General features: G+C 41.1%; 1 protein-coding gene and 1 non-coding gene across 2 annotated transcripts; one reads left to right on the top strand and one right to left on the bottom strand.

The window, feature by feature from the left end:
* The first annotated feature begins 1,229 nt into the window (after window positions 1–1,229).
* Window positions 1,230–10,293, top strand: LOC103716427 (Integrase-type DNA-binding superfamily protein). The gene is made up of 9 exons (XM_008804409.5): window positions 1,230–1,776; window positions 2,592–2,674; window positions 2,890–2,898; window positions 3,007–3,095; window positions 4,254–4,327; window positions 4,406–4,456; window positions 9,081–9,157; window positions 9,262–9,830; window positions 9,951–10,293. The coding sequence occupies exons 1-9, from the start codon at window positions 1,535–1,537 to the stop codon at window positions 9,999–10,001; spliced, it is 1,245 nt and encodes a 414-aa protein (XP_008802631.3). The 5' UTR covers window positions 1,230–1,534; the 3' UTR covers window positions 10,002–10,293.
* A 6,219-nt stretch (window positions 10,294–16,512) lies between these two features.
* On the bottom strand, window positions 16,513–16,710 carry LOC148699630 (U2 spliceosomal RNA). Its single transcript, XR_015974544.2, has one exon. It is a non-coding gene; the product is annotated as a U2 spliceosomal RNA (small nuclear RNA).
* Between the last annotated feature and the right edge of the window lie 5,322 nt (window positions 16,711–22,032).

Raw genomic sequence — 22,032 nt, 5'->3', positions numbered from 1 at the left:
AATCAGAAAATAATAATAGATTTTTTTTCTTCACCTGTATGCTTTCTAGGTATGCATAAGTTAATATCCATTGCTTTCCAAACCAAAGTGTGGACTTCAAACCTATTGCTTTGCCTGTTGACCACTTCACGATTGTAAGACTACGTTATGATTGTTTTATTTGAGGGACGCTGTATGGTTTTAGAGCACATCAGCACCATTTCAGCCAACAAGCTAAACCCCTAAGAAGTTGGACAAGAGCAACATATAAAGTTCTCCTATGTGTACCAAAAAAAAAAGCCACACCAATAGGAATCTTGGAAGTAACATTCTAGTTACAGCAAACATTGCACTTCTCACCTGAGCGATAGATTATGGCCGCTGGCTTTCTAATAAAAAGAATATAAGAATATGCGTGACATATACAGAATATAATTACCACATTTTAGTTTGTATCATGTGGCGACATGCAGATGAGCATCAGGTGGATCCAATTGCCCTTGTGAATAACGGCATTCTAGACCCATGAGAATCAGAATTCGTTCCACGGCCATGTTAAAAAAAAAAAAAAAAAGTTCCTTTTGCATTAATACTCTTCTAAAAGTTTAAATTTATGTGAATACTTTTAAAAAATTTATAGTTATTTCTATACCATCATAAAATATTGTTTTTATACATATACCTCTAATATAACGGTTCTTCTAGCACCGTTAATTAAAATCATATTTATTTTAATTAAAAATAAAATAAAAATTTGAAATTATATTTTTTTTGTCTTCCATCGCGATCGTCTTATAAATGTATCTTTTTGTACATCTACTTATTAAAGATATTTTAGTCATTTTAATTTAAAACCGTTAATTTTTTAACGACATTAGATGACATGGTATATATGCAAAAATAAGGATAAAAAAAAATAGAATAGCAAAACAAGTATTTTACAAAGATATACACGTAAATATCAATTTTGAAAAAAATATTTATATAAAATTTGATATTTAGGAGGTTATTTATTTAAATTATATATATATATATATATAGGGGATTGATAACCTATTCTCTGTTATGGTAGGTTATCAATCTACCTATTTTTTGTTAGACAAAAAATATCTTACTTTTTATAACTTTTAAAAATATTTTATATTTTTTTATAATTCCACGTTAGCTCATCCTCTCAACCCTATATATATCTTCCTGCCAAAAATATTCCAACGTGGGAAGTCTTGGAAGTTTCCTCACCAAATTCTAGACCGTGCAAGTCCTTGGATCCCCCAAGATCTAAGCCTGTCTGAAAGTAATGAGTCAGCAACTGTTCCGGCCTTGGATTCCCACTTCCCCTCCCCCGATGCAGTCCACGTGAGTCTGCCGCGTGGCTCCCCACCCCCACCGTCCCTTTGCTCGCGAGTTTTCTAGCGGGCGGTCCGTCCGTTTTGAAATCCCAGCAAAAGCACCGGAAGTCGACTTCCCACATCGCCGTATTTGAAATGATTCCTCTCTAAGAAATCCACCGAAAAAAAAAACACCCATTTCGTTCAGTCCTCTGAACTCGCTTCTCATGGCGGCGGCTTCGTCGTCCTCGGCCGACCCCGGGCTAACGAAGGCGGAGGCCGCGGTGGGGGGAGGCGGGGAGGGGTCGTCGGAGGGGAGGCGGGCGGCGGCGGTGGGAAGCGACCATCTGAGCTTTGGGGGGCTGAAGAAGGCGAGGAAGGAGAGGGTGTGCACCGCCAAGGAGCGGATCAGCCGGATGCCGCCCTGCGCCGCCGGCAAGCGGAGCTCCATCTACAGAGGAGTCACCCGGTAATAATCCAAACGAGTAAAACTTCCATCTTCTTATTGTGCTTGAACCGAATGAATCCAGTTCTTTCTCTGAAATGGTTCAAGAGATGGTGCGAAGGTCGTATGTTTTTGTGCTTCCGATCCCCGTTCCATAACGTGTTTGATCGAATGCTTCGGAACGAGAAATGGAAATGATTGCGTACTGTCATTTATCAGTCCTGTTAGATTTGCATTTGTTGATTTGATCCTAAACTACACAGCTTGGAAAGTGAGATAAGAATGATTATGGAAAGGTGCCTGAAATCACACAATGGAATAACAAGAGTATGAAACACCAAACTTTTTGGCCTCCGAGCTGCTATAATGAATCAGATAATTTAAAAGAACCATTTCAGAGATTTCGATTACATAGTGATAATTAGTTAAGGAATTACTGAATGTTTATCATGCAGGGTAGCGTATATTACGTTACCACTTTCTTTTATGTGAGTTCTTAGACGTTTTAGTCTATTCCCCAAGTTTCCTGCTGTTATTTGATTTCAATTGTCCTATTCTCTTGCAAGTTATTCAGTAGTTGTATTGCGGCGACTTGGGCTTTCTGTTTTTAATTGGTTAATTTGCAAGCTGACATTGACATAATACTAGTTCTTGTTTGTGTCTTTTATAATAAATTAACCTTGTAAAGTACTGATTTTTGAGGATTATAGCTATTAGATACTCATTATTCGTTGTCTTTATGATGGAACCACGTCTGATTTTTGCACCTTCATATCTCCTTTCATTTGTACTACCTAGATTTTAACTGCTAGCTGGATGTTCTCTGTTTCAAATGATAGGCACAGATGGACAGGTCGATATGAGGCTCACCTTTGGGATAAAAGCACCTGGAACCAAAACCAAAATAAGAAAGGAAAACAAGGTAACTGTAAAAAAATTTACATTCTAAACCTGATGTATGACATGGAATACTTTGATTAGTCTTTGAGGACTATGGGCATATTGCAGTGAAAAAAATCATGTCTATAAGGCAATATGGAATCTTCACTTTCTTTTTTATTTATAATAACTTAAAGTTCTAACTTAACCTTTCCTGATTTGCATGGAACTTGGTTGGTGCACAAACTGTTTATTCAGTATACTTAGGTATGTGAACAAATTTTTTATAGTCGGTATTTATTGTGGTTGTTTATTATTAGCTTAATTTGGAAGTTCTTCTAAATTTACATGTTTTATCATGCTGATGCAATACAGGTGCATATGATGACGAGGAGGCTGCTGCTAGAGCTTATGATCTTGCTGCTCTGAAATATTGGGGTGCTGGGACGCTCATTAACTTCCCTGTGAGATATATAAATCTGTACTTTTGGTCATTATTTGTGGCTTTAGTTAGTGAAAATCTTGACCAATTGTGGCCACGTGGCATCACAAGTGTACTCAGAAATATGCAGTTTGGTTTTCTTTATAGATAATAGCAAGTGTCTCTAGTACTGTACTTGAATAATTTGAATGCTTATATCTAACATTAAAATATTGTGTATCTTGCTTGTGCTGGTCAGGGACTGCCAGATTGGCATAGCATGCAAGACACACTATACATTGTCTATCACTAGCATGCATCTCCACAGAAAGATACAACTAAATATGTAACCAGCATGCCTAAATATGCTAGGAAAACCTCTTCTGTATCTAGCTAGTTCTAATTGTTTTTAGTGGAAACTAGACAAGTTTTGAACACTTAAATTGATTCTTATCCCATATAAAATGATTCTAGCATAATAACTGATAGTAAAAGCCTGTGTTTTTGTTGTATAAACAAGCCCTAAACATGTGAATTACACTATATAAAGAATTCCAACCAACAAGATATATGAACTAGCATTTTTCAAATCAAATAGTCAGGAAGGTAAAAACTTTAAAAAACCATGTGATTGCTAAAAATAACTACAGTATTCCTGAATAGTGCAATCAATCAACATATGATACTCCAGAAGTTTTGTACGAGAACTAGTTGTATTATTATGTATCTGCTTTTACTGTAATATGTTACATTATTGCATCATTATATGGATCAGTTCTGTTGATGCATTATATGCATGCCTTGGGTCATTCTGGCTCTTACAATGTTTTGGTACAAATTGTGCAAAATGTTATTCATTTAAAATACTTCAAACTGTGGTTTAGATTAATTGAATGAGTAGTTCATGGTTTTCAAATTTTAGGAAGTGGTTTAAAGGATTCTGTTTAATGCATGCTTGAGATCACAAAAGAACTTTGCATATATACATATATACGGTTCTACTTTTAAGTAACAATTGGGTTTTAAATGCTTGGTTGCCTGTAACAAGAAAAGATTACATGGTTTTGTATTTAATGACTTATAATGGGTAGTTCTAAGGCTCTTGAGTCTTGACATGTAAACCTGTAATTACGAGGCAAAGTCATTAAATATTTTATCATGTATCCACGGATGCACATTATCCTTTTTATTTCATATGCAGGTTAGTGATTATGCAAGAGATCTTGAAGAAATGCAGATGGTTTCAAAGGAAGAATATCTTGTGTCTCTTAGAAGGTATGCATCTATACTGGAAGCACGAGTGCTCTTTTTCTTTTGCTGTTATCATTGATGTAAAATGGTCAATTGCTGCAGAAAAAGCAGTGCTTTCTCACGAGGGTTTCCTAAATATCGCGGACTTTCCAGGTATGTAATGTTAATGTATATTATACATGTTCACTGTTTCTGCCTAAAAAAGCCTATATTATTCCCCTCAGCCTATCATTGCAATCCAATGATTTGTCCGGTGGACATCTCCTGCATGCATATTGGTCATTGTAGGGTGAAATTTCATTTCCATAGCTTAGGCTGCTATTAGATGACAATGGGGTGTAGGAACATATGTTGGTTTTCTTATCAAGCAGCTGACAAGTGGTCTCTCTGACATAACCTATTATGACCCTAGTATTGCACAAGGAATCTCAATTCTGTTTTACGCTTTTCCTTAACATTGTCAAATTTAGGTAGAAATAAAAAAGAAAAAAAGAAAATAAAAACTATATTTCTGCAATGTCAATTTAGAGTGACAACAAAAATGGTTTCGTTTTCTGCATTCTTCTAGGGCATCAATTTGTTGAGGACTATAAGATTGAGGCATCAATTTGTTGAGGGTTATAAGATTGATTTATAGTTATGAAACAAGAATTAAAGCTATATGAAACAGAATGCCTAGCCTTATGTTACACCCTATGTAATATGTATTATGAAATTTATTTAGCTAAAAACTCTTCTCAGATATATCTTGTACAGTACTATTCATGATAATCAGGTGTCATTCTATCATTTGGTGATGGATTCTGAAGAGAATTTCTCATCAAAATTTGTTTATTAAATGCTAAACTATGGTGGTAGAAGATGTGCTGGATCCTCAGAAATTTGTAATTTAATTATATCTCTCAAAATTAAGGTCTCTGAATGGCTCCAATCCAATGTTAGGATGCTTTCAAGGGAGAATCTCTTGAAAAGAGATATCCCAGTCAATCCTACTTGTGTGTTGTGTGGGTTGCAAATGGAACATGGAACCATGTTTTTCTCTGTTGCAGATTGATAGGACCACTCTGGAAAAAGCTTATGGTTGTGTTTACATGAAGTTTCAGTGACCAAGTTTGAATGTCTTCTGGTCCATCTGGAGGAACACTGAATTACATTCCAATAGGAAGCATTCAGAACAATCCAACGCGAACACTCTTCTTGTGTATCTGACGGAGAGAAACACTAAAATGTTCAATCATAATTTCAAATTGGCTGAGGATGTTTGTAGATCGACATGGTTTCTATTCTCATCATGGGTCTGACAACGTATTCCGGGCCCTGCATCAGAGACCTTTGGTGGGTGTGTTCCGACTGTTGGCTTAATCTGTAATCTTTCTATCCCCCACTTAGGTCCCCACTTGGAAGCTCTCTTCTGTCTGCCTTTCGATGTACCAGCTTCATTTATTTCATGAACTGGTGATGAGTACCTCATCTTTTCCATCGTAAGCTAAGGCATTTCAACTATAAGTTGGCAATTTGAAAAGATGAGATGGAGATGAGGAAATAACAACTTCTAGGAAATGATGGTCAACAACTTGTACTGTTTGCTGCAGTCCTTTGCCTATTCAGAAGACTGTAGCCTGGTTTTGTCTCCTCAAAAGATGTATTAGGACTTCAATAAGAACTCCCAAATCAACTAGGTGTCCCTGAAGTGTAAATTGTAGTGATGGCTTGAGCATTGCATGATAATTAGCTTGAAACAAAAGTGAGCAATTATGTATGCTTCATATGTCCCCAGGAAACAGCAGGGTCAATTGAAAATGTTTAGAAGGCTACAAATGAATTATTAGTTAATCTCATATCTATCAATTGGCAGTCTGCTATATACTGAAAATTTACATTAAGGTTGAAAAGTGCAAAAAATGCAGTGTCATGCAGGCAGTATAATTAGACAAGCAATAAAACATTAGCAGACAATGGTGTAATGAGGGAGCATCTTGTCAGACAACTTATGCACCGAACTGAGAGATCTGCAATTAATATTGCTGGCTCTGAGCTCAGGAATGATGGTAGGAGGCTAACAATCAATAGTTTCAGGAGGTAGCTATCATCAGTTTTAGTGATCCATGTTGTGCGTAATAGAGGTGAAGATGACACTAATACTAGTTAAGCAAGAAAGAATGCTGCAAATAATAGTTTTTTCTTCAGAATGGTAGATGTGCACAAGACCTAAATCCAAGATCCGCAATCTCGGTACCGGATACCATATCGGTACCTTATTGGTTCGGTAGAGTATGGTACGGTACGATACACTTCTGTACCGAATTAGCTTTCTAACCATTTTCTCAATTTTTATCTTGGTACACCTCGGTACGGATCGGTACGCACTTTGGTATGGATTGGTACGCACCTCGGTACGCTTCGATACAGGTCGGTACGGAGTGGTACGTCTCGGTACGGGTAGTATAGGGCTTGTAGCGACTTAAAGTTAAATTTCATACTAGTTTTCTTTTAGGATGGTATGGTATACCCTGTACCGGGCGGTACAGCAGACCATGTCTAAATCTACCTTAAACTCTAGTGAAATTAATGTTAAGGACCATCAATGGTCAATTTAACTGTTACTGAAGTAATTGTTCATTATTTAAATACTAACTCACTCACGTTCTTAACAAATAGCATGATTTACATAGAATATAAGAATAACACACTTGATTGTGGACTAGTTGGGTTGCATGCAATAATAGAAAGAGAATGGTAACTGAATCAAACCAATCATAAGGCCACCTAACTGGTCTTGATTGGCACATCTAACAACACCTGGATGATGGGTTTATTCATGATAATTTCATAAGCGTTGTATGTTATAAATAATAAAGTTAAATGTGGAGGCATCAACATGATAGTTTGGAAAATGACCCATAATAATCATGCATATGTGAAAAGTATGACCTTGTTGATGGGACTGATTGCCGAGGAGGCCTTGATGAGTCTATTTAAGGTAAATACACTTGGCTACAAGGCATCAGACACACATCACTAACTATTACATTAACTAGTGACACAGTTTTTGAAGATAAGTTGGATAGCTTAATTAAATTCAAAAGTTTTGCTCCTTGAATAATGGAACAAAAATCTTGTCTTTTATGCCAATACCTTGCTACTATATCAACTGGGTTATAGTAAAACTTTGTTGGGAAAAAGTCAGACAGTTCCATAAAAGATTTTCTTACAAAGTTTGGAGGCTTTGCTCTCTCAAAGATGGGGAGGAATTTGCTCTGTCTTACAGTGAGTTATTCCTTGCACATCCTTTAAAAGAGTAGCAGGAGAAATAACATATCCAAGAGTAGCTATCTAGAGAGGAACGATCAAAAACAAAGAGATATTGACTGAAAAAAAATGATAAAAAGAACCATATTGTACTTCCAAAATCTAATTGTTGAATCCCCTAGGAAGCTGGTTAACAAGGATTAAACTGATAATAAAAAAAGACCTTGAAGGAAATCATTTTCTATTTGAAGTTTTTTTTAATATTTTTCATATCTCACCCCAAAATACGGTTTGAGGCACCATTTCAAAATAGGCCCTCTTGAACTCAAGGATCGCCGAACCGGTACCGGTAGGCATACCGGTCGGCCACCAAATCGGTTCGGATCGGTTCAAACCGGTACCACTGGTTCGGCCTCCAAAGTCCAAAAAAATTTGATCGGGCCGGTACGGGCCAGTATGGGCCGGTTCGGACCAGTACGGGTAGGTACCGTTTTCCACCGCTGTACTGGACCGGTCCGGTACGGGCCGGTTCAGCATACCATGCTTCAACTATTAGCTGTAAATACTTCAACAACTCCAAAAACTAAAGCAGGAATTATCCAGAAGATGTTCAACTAATCCATCAGACAATTCTAAATTTTTGAGGAATATCACATCAGATTGCTTGAATCTGTGTTGAAGGGATAGAAATAATTGAGGGGAGCACCTAAGCTGACATGATTGAAAGTTGTGAGTAGATACAAAATATATGGGAATCGCCTTGGTGGTTATGAATATAGTTACACTTCAGGCAACAGTATCTTGCAGCAGGAACTTGCATACTACTTGTTCTTTTGATGATGTCAATTTACTTCTTAGATTTTATTTTTGTATACCAATTTTGTATACCAATTTTTGGCAGCATTTGAGTAAATATATACTTGTCTACATGCACATCTGCAGGTACACAGTGATTTTGAAGATAACAAAACCTTAGCTCAACCATAAGCTGAGCACAACAAATTTCATGATTTTATCTTCTTTTCAATGCTGACTTATATGCATATATAATTGCATATGTGGATAGAGTTATAATGCTCCTACTGGAGCAATTTTGTAAGTTGCTTCTACTAGAAAATGACAAATATACCTCCATATATTGCACTTAGATATCTTTCTATGCATGGGAGTATGTTTGTCGCTTGGCTTATGACACAGGTGCACTAAATAGTGAAGCAATCATTGTGGCAGCTGAGGCCAAATGACAAAAATATCCCCATGCATATAAAACTATCTAATGCAATACAAGGGGTAAATTTGTCATTTGCTGCTCCAGTGGAAGTATTATAACTTTAGCCTATAGACATATAGGTACATTCATACAGATGCATGTGTACATTCACACAATTTCTTCTATTATTTGTTGTACTTCATGAAAGATCTACTCCTTTAGCAGCTCATCCTTTGTATTATTAGACCTTCATGTTGTGCATTTTGTCTTGCAAATAATAAATTCTTTCAATTCGTTTACTCACTGTTTTATTCACAGGCAAGCTCAAAGTACACGATGGGATGCATCGCTTGGACAGATGATTGGAAATGAATATTGCAACAACTTGAATTGCAGTAAGTCTGCAAATGGTGCATCTTTCATTTAGATTTAACAGGTTTTTTTTAGAAACAAACAACCTTCAGTCTTTTAGATGATATCTAGATTACTTCCTTGTAAGGTACAAGTAGGGATCCGGCTACAGAGGGGAAATATGCTGGTGGCTTTGGCATGGAGAGAAAAATTGATCTCACAAGTTATATCAGGTGGTGGGTTCCCAAGAAAACACGTCAGTCAGAATCAACCTCCAATGCAGATGTCAGTAGAGAACTCAGAACTCTAGAGTGCTCGGTACAACCCACTGAGCCATACCAGCTTCCTTCTCTTGGCCTTGCTCGTAAAGGAAAGCCTCATGCACAAGGTCTGTCTGCATGCAGTATCTTATCCAAGTCGGAAGCCTTCAAGAATTTTCTAGAGAGGTCATCAAAGACATCAGAACCGAAGGATGATACTTCTAACAAGGAAATGGACCATGGGAAGGTGGAACCTCTCTTATTTCCCGGTGGCGGGCTTGATAGATCTGGAGTCACCTTAGGCTTGAGTGAATTGGTTGTCCAAAGAACTCCATACTCATCTTCTCCTCTTCTCTCTGCACCATTGAGGACCAGTTGGAACTCTGTTGATCCAGTTCCTGATCCTGTTTTCTGGACAAGTCTTGTTTCACCATCTGAACAATCGCTGACAACAACGGTTCTGACTCTGCCTGCAACTTCTTGTCCTTAAGATACCTAGTGAAAGTTGACTATTTTCCATTACCATATATGCAACTAACTTTTTTTTTTTTTTGTCCTTTTTATTTACTTAATGCAGTTTAGAAAGAATGATATAAGTTCTTCATATTCATATCAATGCACGGATTGAGGCATACAAGGAACTGTTGCAGACACTGGACTTGCTTTTCAAGGTTTGGCATCATCAGAGTATCTTACCTTGTTTCCAGGATACATATCAGCTGTAATGTACATTAACTGACAATGCATTTGTGGTGTATTGGTAGCATGTATAATTTTAAGAAAACGACACATTTTGTATACCAATTCGTTACGTATGAACGTTTTGAGGTGTTCTGGTAGAAATTACAGTCTGCCTGTTTATAAAACCTGATAGTCTCAAAGAAATAAACTGCTGGGAAAATATAGTCAGTTAAAATTCTCATTGGGTCCGAGTTTGGCTGGGTAGAAAGTAGTTGATATTTTTGGTGAATTCAGTTAATGAAATGATACAGGTTTTTGCTGCTGATAATGCCCTTGATACCACATATATGAAGCCCTGGTCCTCATGAAGTACCTCTCTCGTCCCAAAAGTTATCCAAAGAATTTGCTGTTCACATCACTAGAGTAGATTTCCACTGCCTGTTGTTCCATCCCTGCACTTCAAGAGGTTAAAGCCTGATGGAGAATTTGCTGAAATATCTATTTTATTTTTATATATGCACAAGCAGGCCTCTCTCTCTCTCTCTCTCTCTCTCTCTCTCTCTCTTTTCCCTCGAGAATTGAAATATACTAGGCTTTATACCCCTACGCTCAAACAAATACAAAGTGATCTCAATCAATGCATAGTGGATGTACACAAATACAAGCTGAAGCATTCGAAAAGAACTTGTAAGTACCTGAGTGTAGGGTTGTAATCGTCTCTGCCAAGGGTGAAAATGCTTTGTTTTTGGGAAAAAGAAAGAAAAGAAAAAGAAAAGATGGCTAGTTGTTTTGCAAATATGAAGATGAAGCGGAATTCTTTCAAATTTCCAAGCATGCTGAGAGCAGAGGTTTTCCAGAGCCATTTCACTAGACAAATTATCGAAGGGCTGTAACCGAGAGCTATGGAACCGGAACCAACCTATAGGTCAAGACTGGGTGCAAACATAAACTTGCAAAAAAATTTCAGGTCTGAGTCTGGGGTCTAGCAAAAGGATGGCTGACCCAAATCTCCTTCACCCAATCATATTATTATATTAGGGCTCACTTCTTGAGGGCTGTAGCCCTTTTAACTCAACCTTGACTTCACTTTAGGGTGCACCGTAAAACTTGGTCATAGTCCAATACAATTAACTATTTCCATAGTGTAGTATAATTGCCACTGGTCAACCATTTTCTTCTCGTCTCTGCCAACGAGCGCCCCCCGTTAAAAGCCTATGGCTAACTTCTATAGATCTCCTCCACTTTACCATTTGTGGTAAATTAGAAAAATAATTTGCTTCTTGTCATTGCAAGTATCCTGCATCCTTCCTTGAAGATGATAAAGAGTAATTATTGCAACTATGTACACACAAATAATTTTCTTTGCCATTGGGATAAAGAGTAATTATTACATGCTATAATGATTTGAAAATAACATAACAATTCCAGAATAACTAATAAATACAAAGTTGAAAAAAAATGTTTGTTGAATAAAGAATATTTTCTTGAATGTTTGGAAAATTTGAATTCAGAAAATCCAATTGCCCATGCTTTTTCCTTCTGTGTCATTTTCAAAATAGCAGTCAATAATAGTATATAATTAGTACTTGTTATTTTATCAAGCATATAATTGGCTCGGGAAAAAGAGTGGTGGCTTTAATCCCAGTAGCCAATATAGTTTTAGAACTAGAGGTTTTATCGGGAAACAATTTTTATTTTTATGAATAATCTATCATATGAGGAGGGTGCTAGCTTGCGAACAGGTAGAGTCTTTGTTTTTGATACAGCAGACATGGATTCCATTTCCTTCTCCACTATATTTCTGTGTTCGCGATAATCCGTGGAGGAATATGTTTAGCCTAGCATCGGGTGCATTAGACAACACCAAAGGTCTCTAAATTAATTCTAAGTAGATTTTTTTTGGATAAAGTTCTGGATCTAATAGCCTATGTAGACTAAAATTTGATGCTCATCGCTGTCAACCCATAGCCTATATATTATATAATATATAATATATTATATTACCACGACCAACTCATAGGTACAAAGGGGGTGTTTGGTATGGAATGATCGTCCCAGAATTAAAAGTGATGTGGATGGAAGTGATGAGATCACAACGTTTGGTTATACTAATGACGGTAATTCTAAATCACCTCCATATAATTAACAATTAATAATATATTTACTGTTTATTGATACACTTACTAACTTCCATAAAATTCTATTGCATGGGCCAAATACAAATCAGAACCTCTGGACTAATGACAACAAAAATCTATCTTAATTGCATATAATCCAAATTTTGTATCCCATAAACAATAAAAGGGGTATAAAATTTAGTTTCAGATTTGGCAGGGGTGCGCCAGGCCCGTGCAGCAGTGCAACGCATGGGCGACGCGCGAGAGCCCCAGCAGCAAGCCACCGTGGTGGGCTCTCCCCCAAGAAGGTTGTGAGTTTTCCGGAGCCCATTCCTCCCGTTTTATATACCAACCTCCGTCTTACACTTCTCTCGGCGTCCGATGTGGGACTAAAAAGCTAAAACTGCTGACTCTTCCCTTCACCTTCGTCCTCGACTTCTCACTCTCCTCCAATGGCAATTTCTGAGCTCCGGCGAGCCCGACGGCGGTGACATCAGCGGTGGCGGAGGAAGGGGAGGAGCAAAGGAACGAAACTCCGAACCAGTGAGGTACTCCGACGCCCAAAACTCTTCTCCCGGATCGTGGTCAGCCAATCCAATCCATGGCCAAATTGGGCGATCTCAAAGGAGCATTCGCGTGGTTGGACAAGATGGAGAAGAAAGATCAGATAAAGCCTGATATTTTTAGCTATAATGTGTTGATCTTTGGGCTGCCAAAGGAGCGGCGAGACTATAACACTACGATGGGCACTGGAAAAAAAAAGCTGGGAATTTAGATGCTGCTTTTGGGTTCGCAACCAAGTGTTGGAAATCTTAAGACAAGGATTCAGATCATTGAGTCTATTCACTTAAACAATCTATTCAAAAATCATATATGTTGTTGGAATTTGGACCCGGGGGCGACCACTGGGCTGGGAAGGAGGAGCTCCGGGAAAGCTTGGCAAACGGCGGCGATCCGGCGATGTGCGGCGTCCTCCGGGAGACCTGCAAGAAGCCAGTAGCCGGGTTTTTCCGGCGCCAGCCCTCCGATGCTTAAGTCAGAGAGATGGCCCAAAGATATGCCAGAGAGGAGCGCGAGTCAGAGAGTCCGGAAAAATCCCCCTTTCCCCCCTCAGGAATTCCCTATTTATAGGGGGAATGGGTTTACCTATGATGGGACAGAGCAAAAGCACTGCCGTATTATTGGACGTACAGTGGAAGTTAATGCTCGATCGTGTAAATCAATGCTGTCCTCGTAGGAGATCAGGCCGAAGTCTTTGAATTACTACGGAACTATGTTGTCGTTTATGGCCAAACAGGTTTGCCGTGTGGAGCTAAGCAATCGTAGACAACAGGAGCCATGCGCCTTAATTGTTGAGTGAGCCACATGCCAGCAGAGGTCACATGCATTGATTGTTGAGTGAACTAGGCATTTGGAGAGGCCATACGCTTTAATTATTGCGTAAGCTGAATGTCTGGAGAGACCATTCGTATCGATTGTTGGCAAGGACACGGCACGATTCGTGGGAGAACACGATAATGGTGATCTACCGCTCGGATGCCTCCTGCTCGGAGGGAGGCTTGATTGCCTCCTGCTCGGAGGGATGCTCGGTTGCCTCCTGCTCGGAGGCTTGGTTGCCTCCTGCTCGGAGGGATGCTCGGTTGCCTCCTGCTCGGAGGCTTGATTGCCTCCTGCTCGGAGGGATGCTCGGTTGCCTCCTGCTCGGAGGGATGCTTGGTTGCCTCCTTCTCGGACCCAACCTTTTTTCCCCCAACAATATATTTTAATAATCTCTGCTTTATACATGGTACCAATATCAGATACACATTTTTGTTATTTTAGTATGCTAAAATATATTACAAAATATTTCAATTGAGAATCTCTCTTGTTGATCATAATTTATTTATGTTAAAATATATACATATTAAAAATTAATTTATATTAATGCTTAGTTCATAGCAAACCATGGTCCATATCATTTTAACCATTTATTTTTGTACTCATTTGATACTGTTATTGCCGGATCCGGAACAAGGTTCGAGTGTAGCTCAGACAACCTTGAGGTCGGCTGGAGATGAGCCGAGCAGGCAGTTTGAGATGTCAGGCGTCAGTTTCCTCTCGGGATAGCCTACAGAAAGTCCGCTTATCGGAAAGTTTCTGACAGAGGACCCTTCGATGCCAAGTCAGAGAGAAAGGTAATAATATGGAAGGAAGAAAATTTCAGCAGAGTGTGGCATTGATATCGTGCAAAGCGTCATGTTGCGCACTTGAGGTCCTACAATGATTCGGTTCAATATAGTACGGTTCGGTACGATACACTTCTGTACCAAATTATTTTTTTAACTATTTTTTTCAATTTTTATCTCGATATGCCTCAATACGGACCGGTTCACATCTCGGTACGTCTTGATATAGATCAGTACAGAATGGTACACAACTTGTACCGACTTGAAGTTAAATTTCATACCGATTTTTCTCCCGTACAGTATGGTACAACCCGTACTTGGCAGTACGACCGATCATGCCCAAATCTACTTTAAGCTTTAATAAAATAAATGTTAAGAACCATCAATGATCAATTTAACTGTTAATGAAGTAATTGTTCATTATTTAAAAACTAGCCCACTCATGTCCTTAAGAAATAGCATTATTTACAAAGAATATAAGAATAACACACTTGATTGTAGACAAGATGGGTTGCATGCAGTAATAGAAAGAGAACGGTTACCGAATCAAACCAATCATAAGGGCACCAAACTGGTCTTGATTGACACATCTAACAAACACCTGGATAATGGGTTTCTTCATGATAATTTCATAAGCCTTGTATGTTATAAATAATAAAGTTAAATGCGGAGGCATCAACATGATAATAGAAAAAGACCCATAATAATCATGCATATGTGAAAAGTTTGACCTTGTTGATGGGACTGATTGCCGAGGAGGCCTTGATGAGTCTATTTAAGGTCAATACACTTGGCTACAAGGCATCAGACATGCATCACTAGCTATTACAATTACTAGTAACACATTTATTTTTTATTATTATTATTTTTTTTTTTGCTTAAACGGGTTCTTCAGATAACGCTTGTCCGAATACACCCAAGAACATCAAAATACAGAATCTCACGTATGGCAGCTCCCGCTCTCTTGCCCACAGGGCGTAACCCGAGTGGTGTGCCGTGTATGCAGCCACCCAATCAGCCGCCTCGTTGGCCTCCCTAATACATGCTTGGCCTCAAAGGCCGCACCATCCCTTACCATCATCCTAATATCCCGAATCAGAGGATGGCCAGTGCTCTCACGCCGAATCCACCCAATGACTGTGGTCGAATCGCCCTCCAAGATGATCGAGCTAGCCCGCAGTACCTGCCGCGCATGGCGAAGGCCGGCCCAGGCAGCTCGCAACTCTGCTTCTGGAACTGATATGTCGAACAGTCGGCAACCGCCCGCTGCCACTACCCTAGAGTGAGGGTCACGTATGACGAAGCCTGCCCCGCCTCGTGTACCTCCATCCAGCACTGATCCGTCAAAGTTAACCTTGAGGAGACTCGGGGGTGGGGGCTCCCAGGTGAAGAACACCGTCCGAGGAGCTGCCTGAGCAGAGAGGGAACCCCAGGTATCCTGAGCTATCAAGGTCGTGTCTGAAGGGCTGGTGGGTCTGGACTCCATCGCTAGTACTCGAGCAAACTCCGCAACAAACCTCGGCGACGTCCTGCGCTCACCGAAAGTGCGAGCGTTGCTTGCCAGCCAGATCTGATGGGCGGTGCAAGTCGCTCGGATGGCCTCCTGACATGTCCGGGGACTGGCCAGCCACTATCGTATCATCTGTAGGAAAAGTCTCCTCTCCCGCCACGCCTCCTCCGAGATACCCGTCCACTGCCATGTCAACCTCGCCCAAGTGCACCCGAATAGTACATGGTCCACTGACTCGTCTGCACCGCAAGCCCCACACTCCGCAGGGATCTCCAAACCACGTCGGCTCAACACTGCTTTCGTCGGGAGGCGATCTCACATCACAGTTTTTGAAGATAAGTTGGATAGCTTAATACTGTGACCAACTCATGCAAGGGTGGGCCGAATTTTCAGGCTCTGTCTGCCTGGCCAGGCCCAAAGCCCGTCACCAAAGCCCAAGCCTGTTTTGGACGCTCCGGGACAAAAGGATTACCATATATTTAACAATTAATAATGAATTTATTGTATATTGATACACGTACTAATTGTCATAAAATTCTCTTTGCATGGGCCTAATACAAACGGGGCCCGTGGACTATTGACAATAAGACTATCTTAATTGCATATAATCAAAATTTTGTATCACCTAAACATTAAAAGGAGAATAAAACTTAGTTTCAGATTTGGTAGGGGTGCGCCAGGCCCATGTAGCAGTGCAACGCATAGGCGACGCGCGAGGACCCCAGCGGCAAGCCACTGTGGTGGGCCCTCCCCCCCCAAGAAATTAATTTAATATCATGGTGGGCCGATGGCCCACGTATCAGATATTAAACCGATAAGAACAGATACTACACTTGATCTTAGCCAAAAGGCCGAGAAAGGTATGAGTTTTCTGATGCCCATTCCTCCCCTTTTATATACCAACCTCCGTCTGACACTTCTCTCGGCGTCCGATGTGGGACTAAATTGCTAAAACTGCTGACTCTTCCCTTTACCTTCGTCCTCGACTTCTCACTCTCCTCCAATGGCAATTTCTGAGCTCCGGCGAGCCCGACGGCGGTGACAGCAGTGGTGTAGGAGGAAGGAGAGGAGCAGAGGAACCAAACTCCGAACCAGTGAGGTACTCCGACGCCCAAAACTCTTTTCCCGGATCGTGGCCATCCAATCCAATCCATGGTCAAATTGGGCGATCTCAAAGGGGCATTCGCGTGGTTGGACAAGACGAAGAAGAAAGATAGCCTGATACTTCTAGCTATAGTGTGTTGATCTTTGGGCAGCCAAAGGAGCGGCGTGAGTATAACACTGTGATGGGCACCGAAAAAAATTTTAAAAAAAAGCTGGGAATTTAGATGCTGCTTTTGGGATTTTAGACGAGAATTCAGATCATTGAGCCTGTGCTGCTAAAACTATCTATTCAAAAATCGTATATTTTAGTAATCTCGTACCATTATAGAGATGCACATGTTTATTATTTTAGTATGCTTAAATATATTACAAAATATTGAAATTGAGAATCTCCCTCGTTGATCATAATCTATATATATTAATATATATATATATATATTAAAAATTAATTTATATTAATGCTTAGTTCATAGCAAATTATAGTCCATATTATTTTAACTATTTATTTTTGCACTCATTTGATACTGTTGCCACCAATTTGATCTAAGAGCGAAACGTAGTTCGGACGACTCTGAGGTTGGCTAGAGATAAGCTGAGCAAACTGGTTGAGATGTCGAGCGTTGGTCTTCTCTGGGGACAACCTGCAGAAAGTCCACTTGCCTGAGAGTTTCTAGCAGGAGACCCTTCAATGCCTAAGTCAAAGTAAAGAGGCAATAATATAGAAGAATGAAAATTTAAGCATAGTGTGATTCTGATATCATATAGTGTATTATGTTGCGTACTTGAGGTCCCCCAAATTGCCCCTTTAGATAGAAGAGTCGGATTTGTCGTTACTTGGGTCGGCATGCACTAATGGTTAGATGGTGGCTAGTATTTCAGTCTTGGCATGGGCAGCATAAGGTACTGACCCGTGCACCGAATACAGAGCTGTTGCAACGGCTAGTCGTTGTCAAGACGACTGATTACTAGAACTGTCAGTTCTTGTCGTCATGCATCGATAGGCTCCTCGATCAGAGGCAAAGTTGCTCACCTTAGTCAATTGGTTCCTCGTTTGGGGTCAAAGTCACATGCCTCGATTTGTACCGAGATTATCGAGGTCAGTCTCGTCCGAGGTTGAGGTATTTAATATTTTTTCCATCAGATACGTAGAGTAGCTGAAATAGCTATTAATCTAGACTATTATACCCTGGCACAATAGTGAACAGTAGCTGGCACTGAAGTGCCAGTTACTGAAACACGTTCGAGAAGAAGGAAGGAGAGAGGAGTGGATGAAGAAGATGATGAGATTACATTTCATGCTTTCATATCAACAAGAGGAGGTGAGACAGAGGTTTTATAACTCTCCTGGGAACATTCTGGATGGGAGTTTGTTTGAGGTTTGTTAGGGAGAAACAGAACGCATGTGCTTGGACCTCCTTAGTGAATCTGGAAGGAATTCAGAGAGAGCTAACATCCCCCTGCAAGATGATGGTGAGGTAATCAGCATCAGCTTGGTGCAGAGAGCACGGTGACGGCGAGTTGAGAGAGCCTTGGTAAATATGTCGGCTGGCTGATCGTCGGAAGCTATATGAGCCGTGCAGAGCTCGCCGGAGTGGATTTTCTCCCTTACAAAGTGATAGTCTACTTCAATATGTTTAGTCCTAGCATGGAATACAGGATTGGATGCCAAGGCCAACGCTGATATATTGTCACAGTGTAAGGGAGTTGATGCAGAAGGTGGTATTTGGAGCTCGGATAGCAAACGACGAAGCCATATGATTTCCGATGCAGTGACTGCTAGAGCTCTGTATTCAGCTTCGGTGGAGGATCTGGCGACCGTGGGTTGCTTCTTTGCATACCATGAAATTAAGTTGGGACCAAGGTAGATGCAGTATCCTGTAGTGGATCGCCGGTCATTGAAATCCCCTGCCCAGTCTGAGTCGGAGAAGGCAGAGAGCTGAAGAGAGCCAGGTTTGAAGAAGAGACTGAGATCAGCAGTGCCTTTGATGTAGCGAAGTACCCGCTTGAGAAGCTGAAAGTGTATCTCCAGTGGCTTATGCATGAATTGGCAAAGATAGTTTACTGCAAAGGAAAGGTTCGGTCTGGTAATAGTCAGATATTGTAGAGACCCAGTGAGACATCTGTAATGTGTAGGGTCTGAGTATAGATCCGAGCCGTTGGGAAAGACAGGTTGTTTCAAAGGAAGGGGTGATGCCACTGGTTTGCAATCCTGCATGCCTGCCTTATGAAGAAGTTTCAGGGCATAGGACTTTTGGTTGAGTGTAACTCCATGGGTAGAGAATGTAGCCTGAATGCCTAGGAAATGAGATAATTGGCCCAGGTCTTTCATCTGGAAATGACCTTGTAGTTGAAGAAACAAGTTTGTCATGGCCTGGGGACAGTCTCCTGTGAGCAAGATGTCGTCCACATAGATGAGAATATATATTGAAGCATTGTCTTGATGGGAGAAGAATAGAGACGGGTCAGCAACACTGGATTTGAAGCCATGTTGTAAGAGGAAATTGGAGAAAGTGGCAAACCATTGCCAGGGACTCTGTTTGAGACCGTAGATGGCTTTCCGAAGCAGGCAGACGTGGTCTGGGTGCTGAGGATCGCTGAAGCCTTGTGGTTGCTCCATGTAGACCAACTCCTCTAGTTTCCCATGAAGAAACGCATTAGAAACATCTAGTTGTCGGACCTGCCAGTGTTTGGTAACTGCTAGAGCAAGGAGGAGCCTGATGGTTTGGAATTTGGCGACTGGGCTGAATGTCTCAGTATAGTCGATGCCAAATTGTTGTTTGAATCCCTGGACGACTAATCTGGCTTTGTATCGAGCTAAGGATCCGTCTGAGTTCCTCTTGATTCTATATGTCCATCGGCATCCGAGAACCTGTTGAGAGGAAGGCCGAGGTACCAGATCCCAGGTGTGCTGATTGAGCAAGGCGTCGAACTCTGTGGACATGGCTTTTCTCCACTGCATATCCGTGGCTGCCTTTGTGTAACATGTTGGTTCAGAGGGTTTTGGTGAGGTGCTGAGGAGTGAGAATATTCGTTTGGGTCTGAGGGAACCAGTTTGCTGTCTGGTGATCATGTGGTGGCGAGCGGGTGGTGGAGATGTGTTATTTTTGGATGAAGAGGAGACTAGAGCATCTGGTTGTGGTGACACAGTAGAAGTGGAGACGAGAGGTTCTGGCTGTGGTGAATGTGGAGGAGAGGAAATGGGAATGATGTGTGAATTGCTGGGTAGTAAGGAGGGTGGTACAAGGCAGGGAAAGGGCAGAAGAGGAGGCTGTGCTGAAGTAGTGGATCGAGAGGAAGAGTGAGGAAAGTTAGTTTCATCAAAGCGGACGTGCCTGGAGATGAGGACTTTTCCCGTAGCTGGGTTATAACACCTGTAGGCCTTGTGGTTTGGGGAATAACCAATGAAGATGCAAGGGGTGGAACGAGGAGATAGCTTGCTATGGGATTGAGGAAGTAGCCAGGGATAGCATTGACAACCAAATGTTCGGAGGAAGTTGTAGTCTGGAGGTTGTTTGTAAAGTACTTCGAATGGAGATTGAAAATGGAGAGTCGGTGTAGGCAACCTGTTGATTAGATACGTTGCTGTGAGCAGGGCATCAATCCAGAACGTTGTGGGTAGAGAGGAATGAATGAGAATGCTGCGAGTGACTTCAAGTAAGTGTCTGTGTTTTTGCTCGGCTATTCCGTTTTGCTCTGGGGTATACGGTGCTGAGAATTGATGAACGATGCCAAGAGAGGAGAAGAGTGAGTGGAATCGATTATTAGCAAATTCACCCCCGCCGTCAGAGCGAAAACGTTTAATGGAGTGACTGAATTGTCGTTCAACAAGGAATTTGAAATGTAAAAATTTATCAAATACATCAGATTTGCGAGCTAGAGGATATACCCACGAGTAACGTGTAAAATCATCTACAAACAACACATAGAAGCGAATGGTATTATCGGAGCTTGGAGGGGAAGGACCCCAGACGTCGGAGTGGATGAGTTCTAGTGGTGACTTTGTAGTTCTTGAGTGTGAATTGAAGGGAAGACGACTGCTTTTGGCCATGCAGCAGGGCTCACAGAGAGAAGAGTGGTTAGTTGACTGACGAAGGCGGAGGTTGCTGGAGAGATGTTGCAGCACCTTGTTGGCCGGGTGACCCAGACGAAGGTGCCAGATTGAAGAAGGGAAGGATGTAGATGCTGTATAGGCTGTAGGAGATGACTGGACGAAGGTGAAAGGAATTTTGTAGAGACTATCAGAGCATCGTCCCTGGAATAGAGTTTTGTTGGAGTACTTGTCCTTGATCATACAACCAGAGGAGTCAAAGATGAGGATGCAGTTATGATCCAAAGCTAGTTTGTGGACGGAAAGAAGGTTATTTGATATGTGTGGGGTATGTAGTAACGTAGGGAGGTGAAATGTGTGTAAGGGAGTATAAAGGATACCTGAACCTGTATGAGTAATATCCGTGGAAGAGCCATCTCCTAGGATAACCTTGTCTGAGCCAGAGTAGGAACTTGGCTGATGAATTAATGATGAATCTGGTGTCATATGTAATGAAGCTCCGCTGTCAATAATCCAATCACCAGAAGAAGATTCGGTAGTGGAATGAGCGAGGTGAGCTTGTGGACGGTTGAATGGGCGTGGGTTGCCTTGATAGCTGGGATCCATGCGAAACCAGCAGCGAGCTGCTGAATGCCCCAGCTTGTGACAGATCTGGCATTCGATGAGAGATGTGGAATCCCTGCTGTGAGAGGATGGAGACCAGCCGCCTTGTCTTGAGCGACCACGTCCCCGAGATGTGGAGAAGAAACGGCCACGACCGCGTCCTCTGGTTGCCATTAAAGCAAATGAATTATCGAAGGCAGAGTGTTGCTTTTCTTTGGAGTTCATGATGAAATCCTCACTACAGAGGAGAGCATATAGTTCATCAAGAGTGATTGAGGAAGAACGAATTCGAATGGCAGTGGCGAAGGAGTCATAGCAGGTTGGTAAGCCGTTGAGTATGTAGAGAATAATATCCTCTGCTTCTGGGTTAGCTCCAGCAGCTGCCAGAGCATCAACCTTTGATCGGACTTCGTTGAGGTATTGTTGCATTG

This window comes from Phoenix dactylifera, chromosome 17 (assembly GCF_051530095.1).
Source record: "Phoenix dactylifera cultivar Ajwa chromosome 17, Ajwa_hap1_PhDact_Kaust_v1.1, whole genome shotgun sequence".
Classification (NCBI taxonomy): Eukaryota; Viridiplantae; Streptophyta; class Magnoliopsida; order Arecales; family Arecaceae; genus Phoenix; species Phoenix dactylifera.
This window is presented reverse-complemented; position numbering and strand designations above follow the sequence as displayed.

What these genes read in the sequence shown, in the direction of transcription:
- LOC103716427 (XM_008804409.5), top strand. Translation starts at nt 1,535, where the DNA reads ATGGCGGCGGCTTCGTCGTCCTCGGCCGACCCCGGGCTAACGAAGGCG. An exon ending in TTGCAACAACTTGAATTGCA is followed by an intron (nt 9,158 to 9,261) that starts GTAAGTCTGCAA and finishes CTTCCTTGTAAG; the next exon opens with GTACAAGTAGGGATCCGGCT. An exon ending in AACAATCGCTGACAACAACG is followed by an intron (nt 9,831 to 9,950) that starts GTTCTGACTCTG and finishes TACTTAATGCAG; the next exon opens with TTTAGAAAGAATGATATAAG.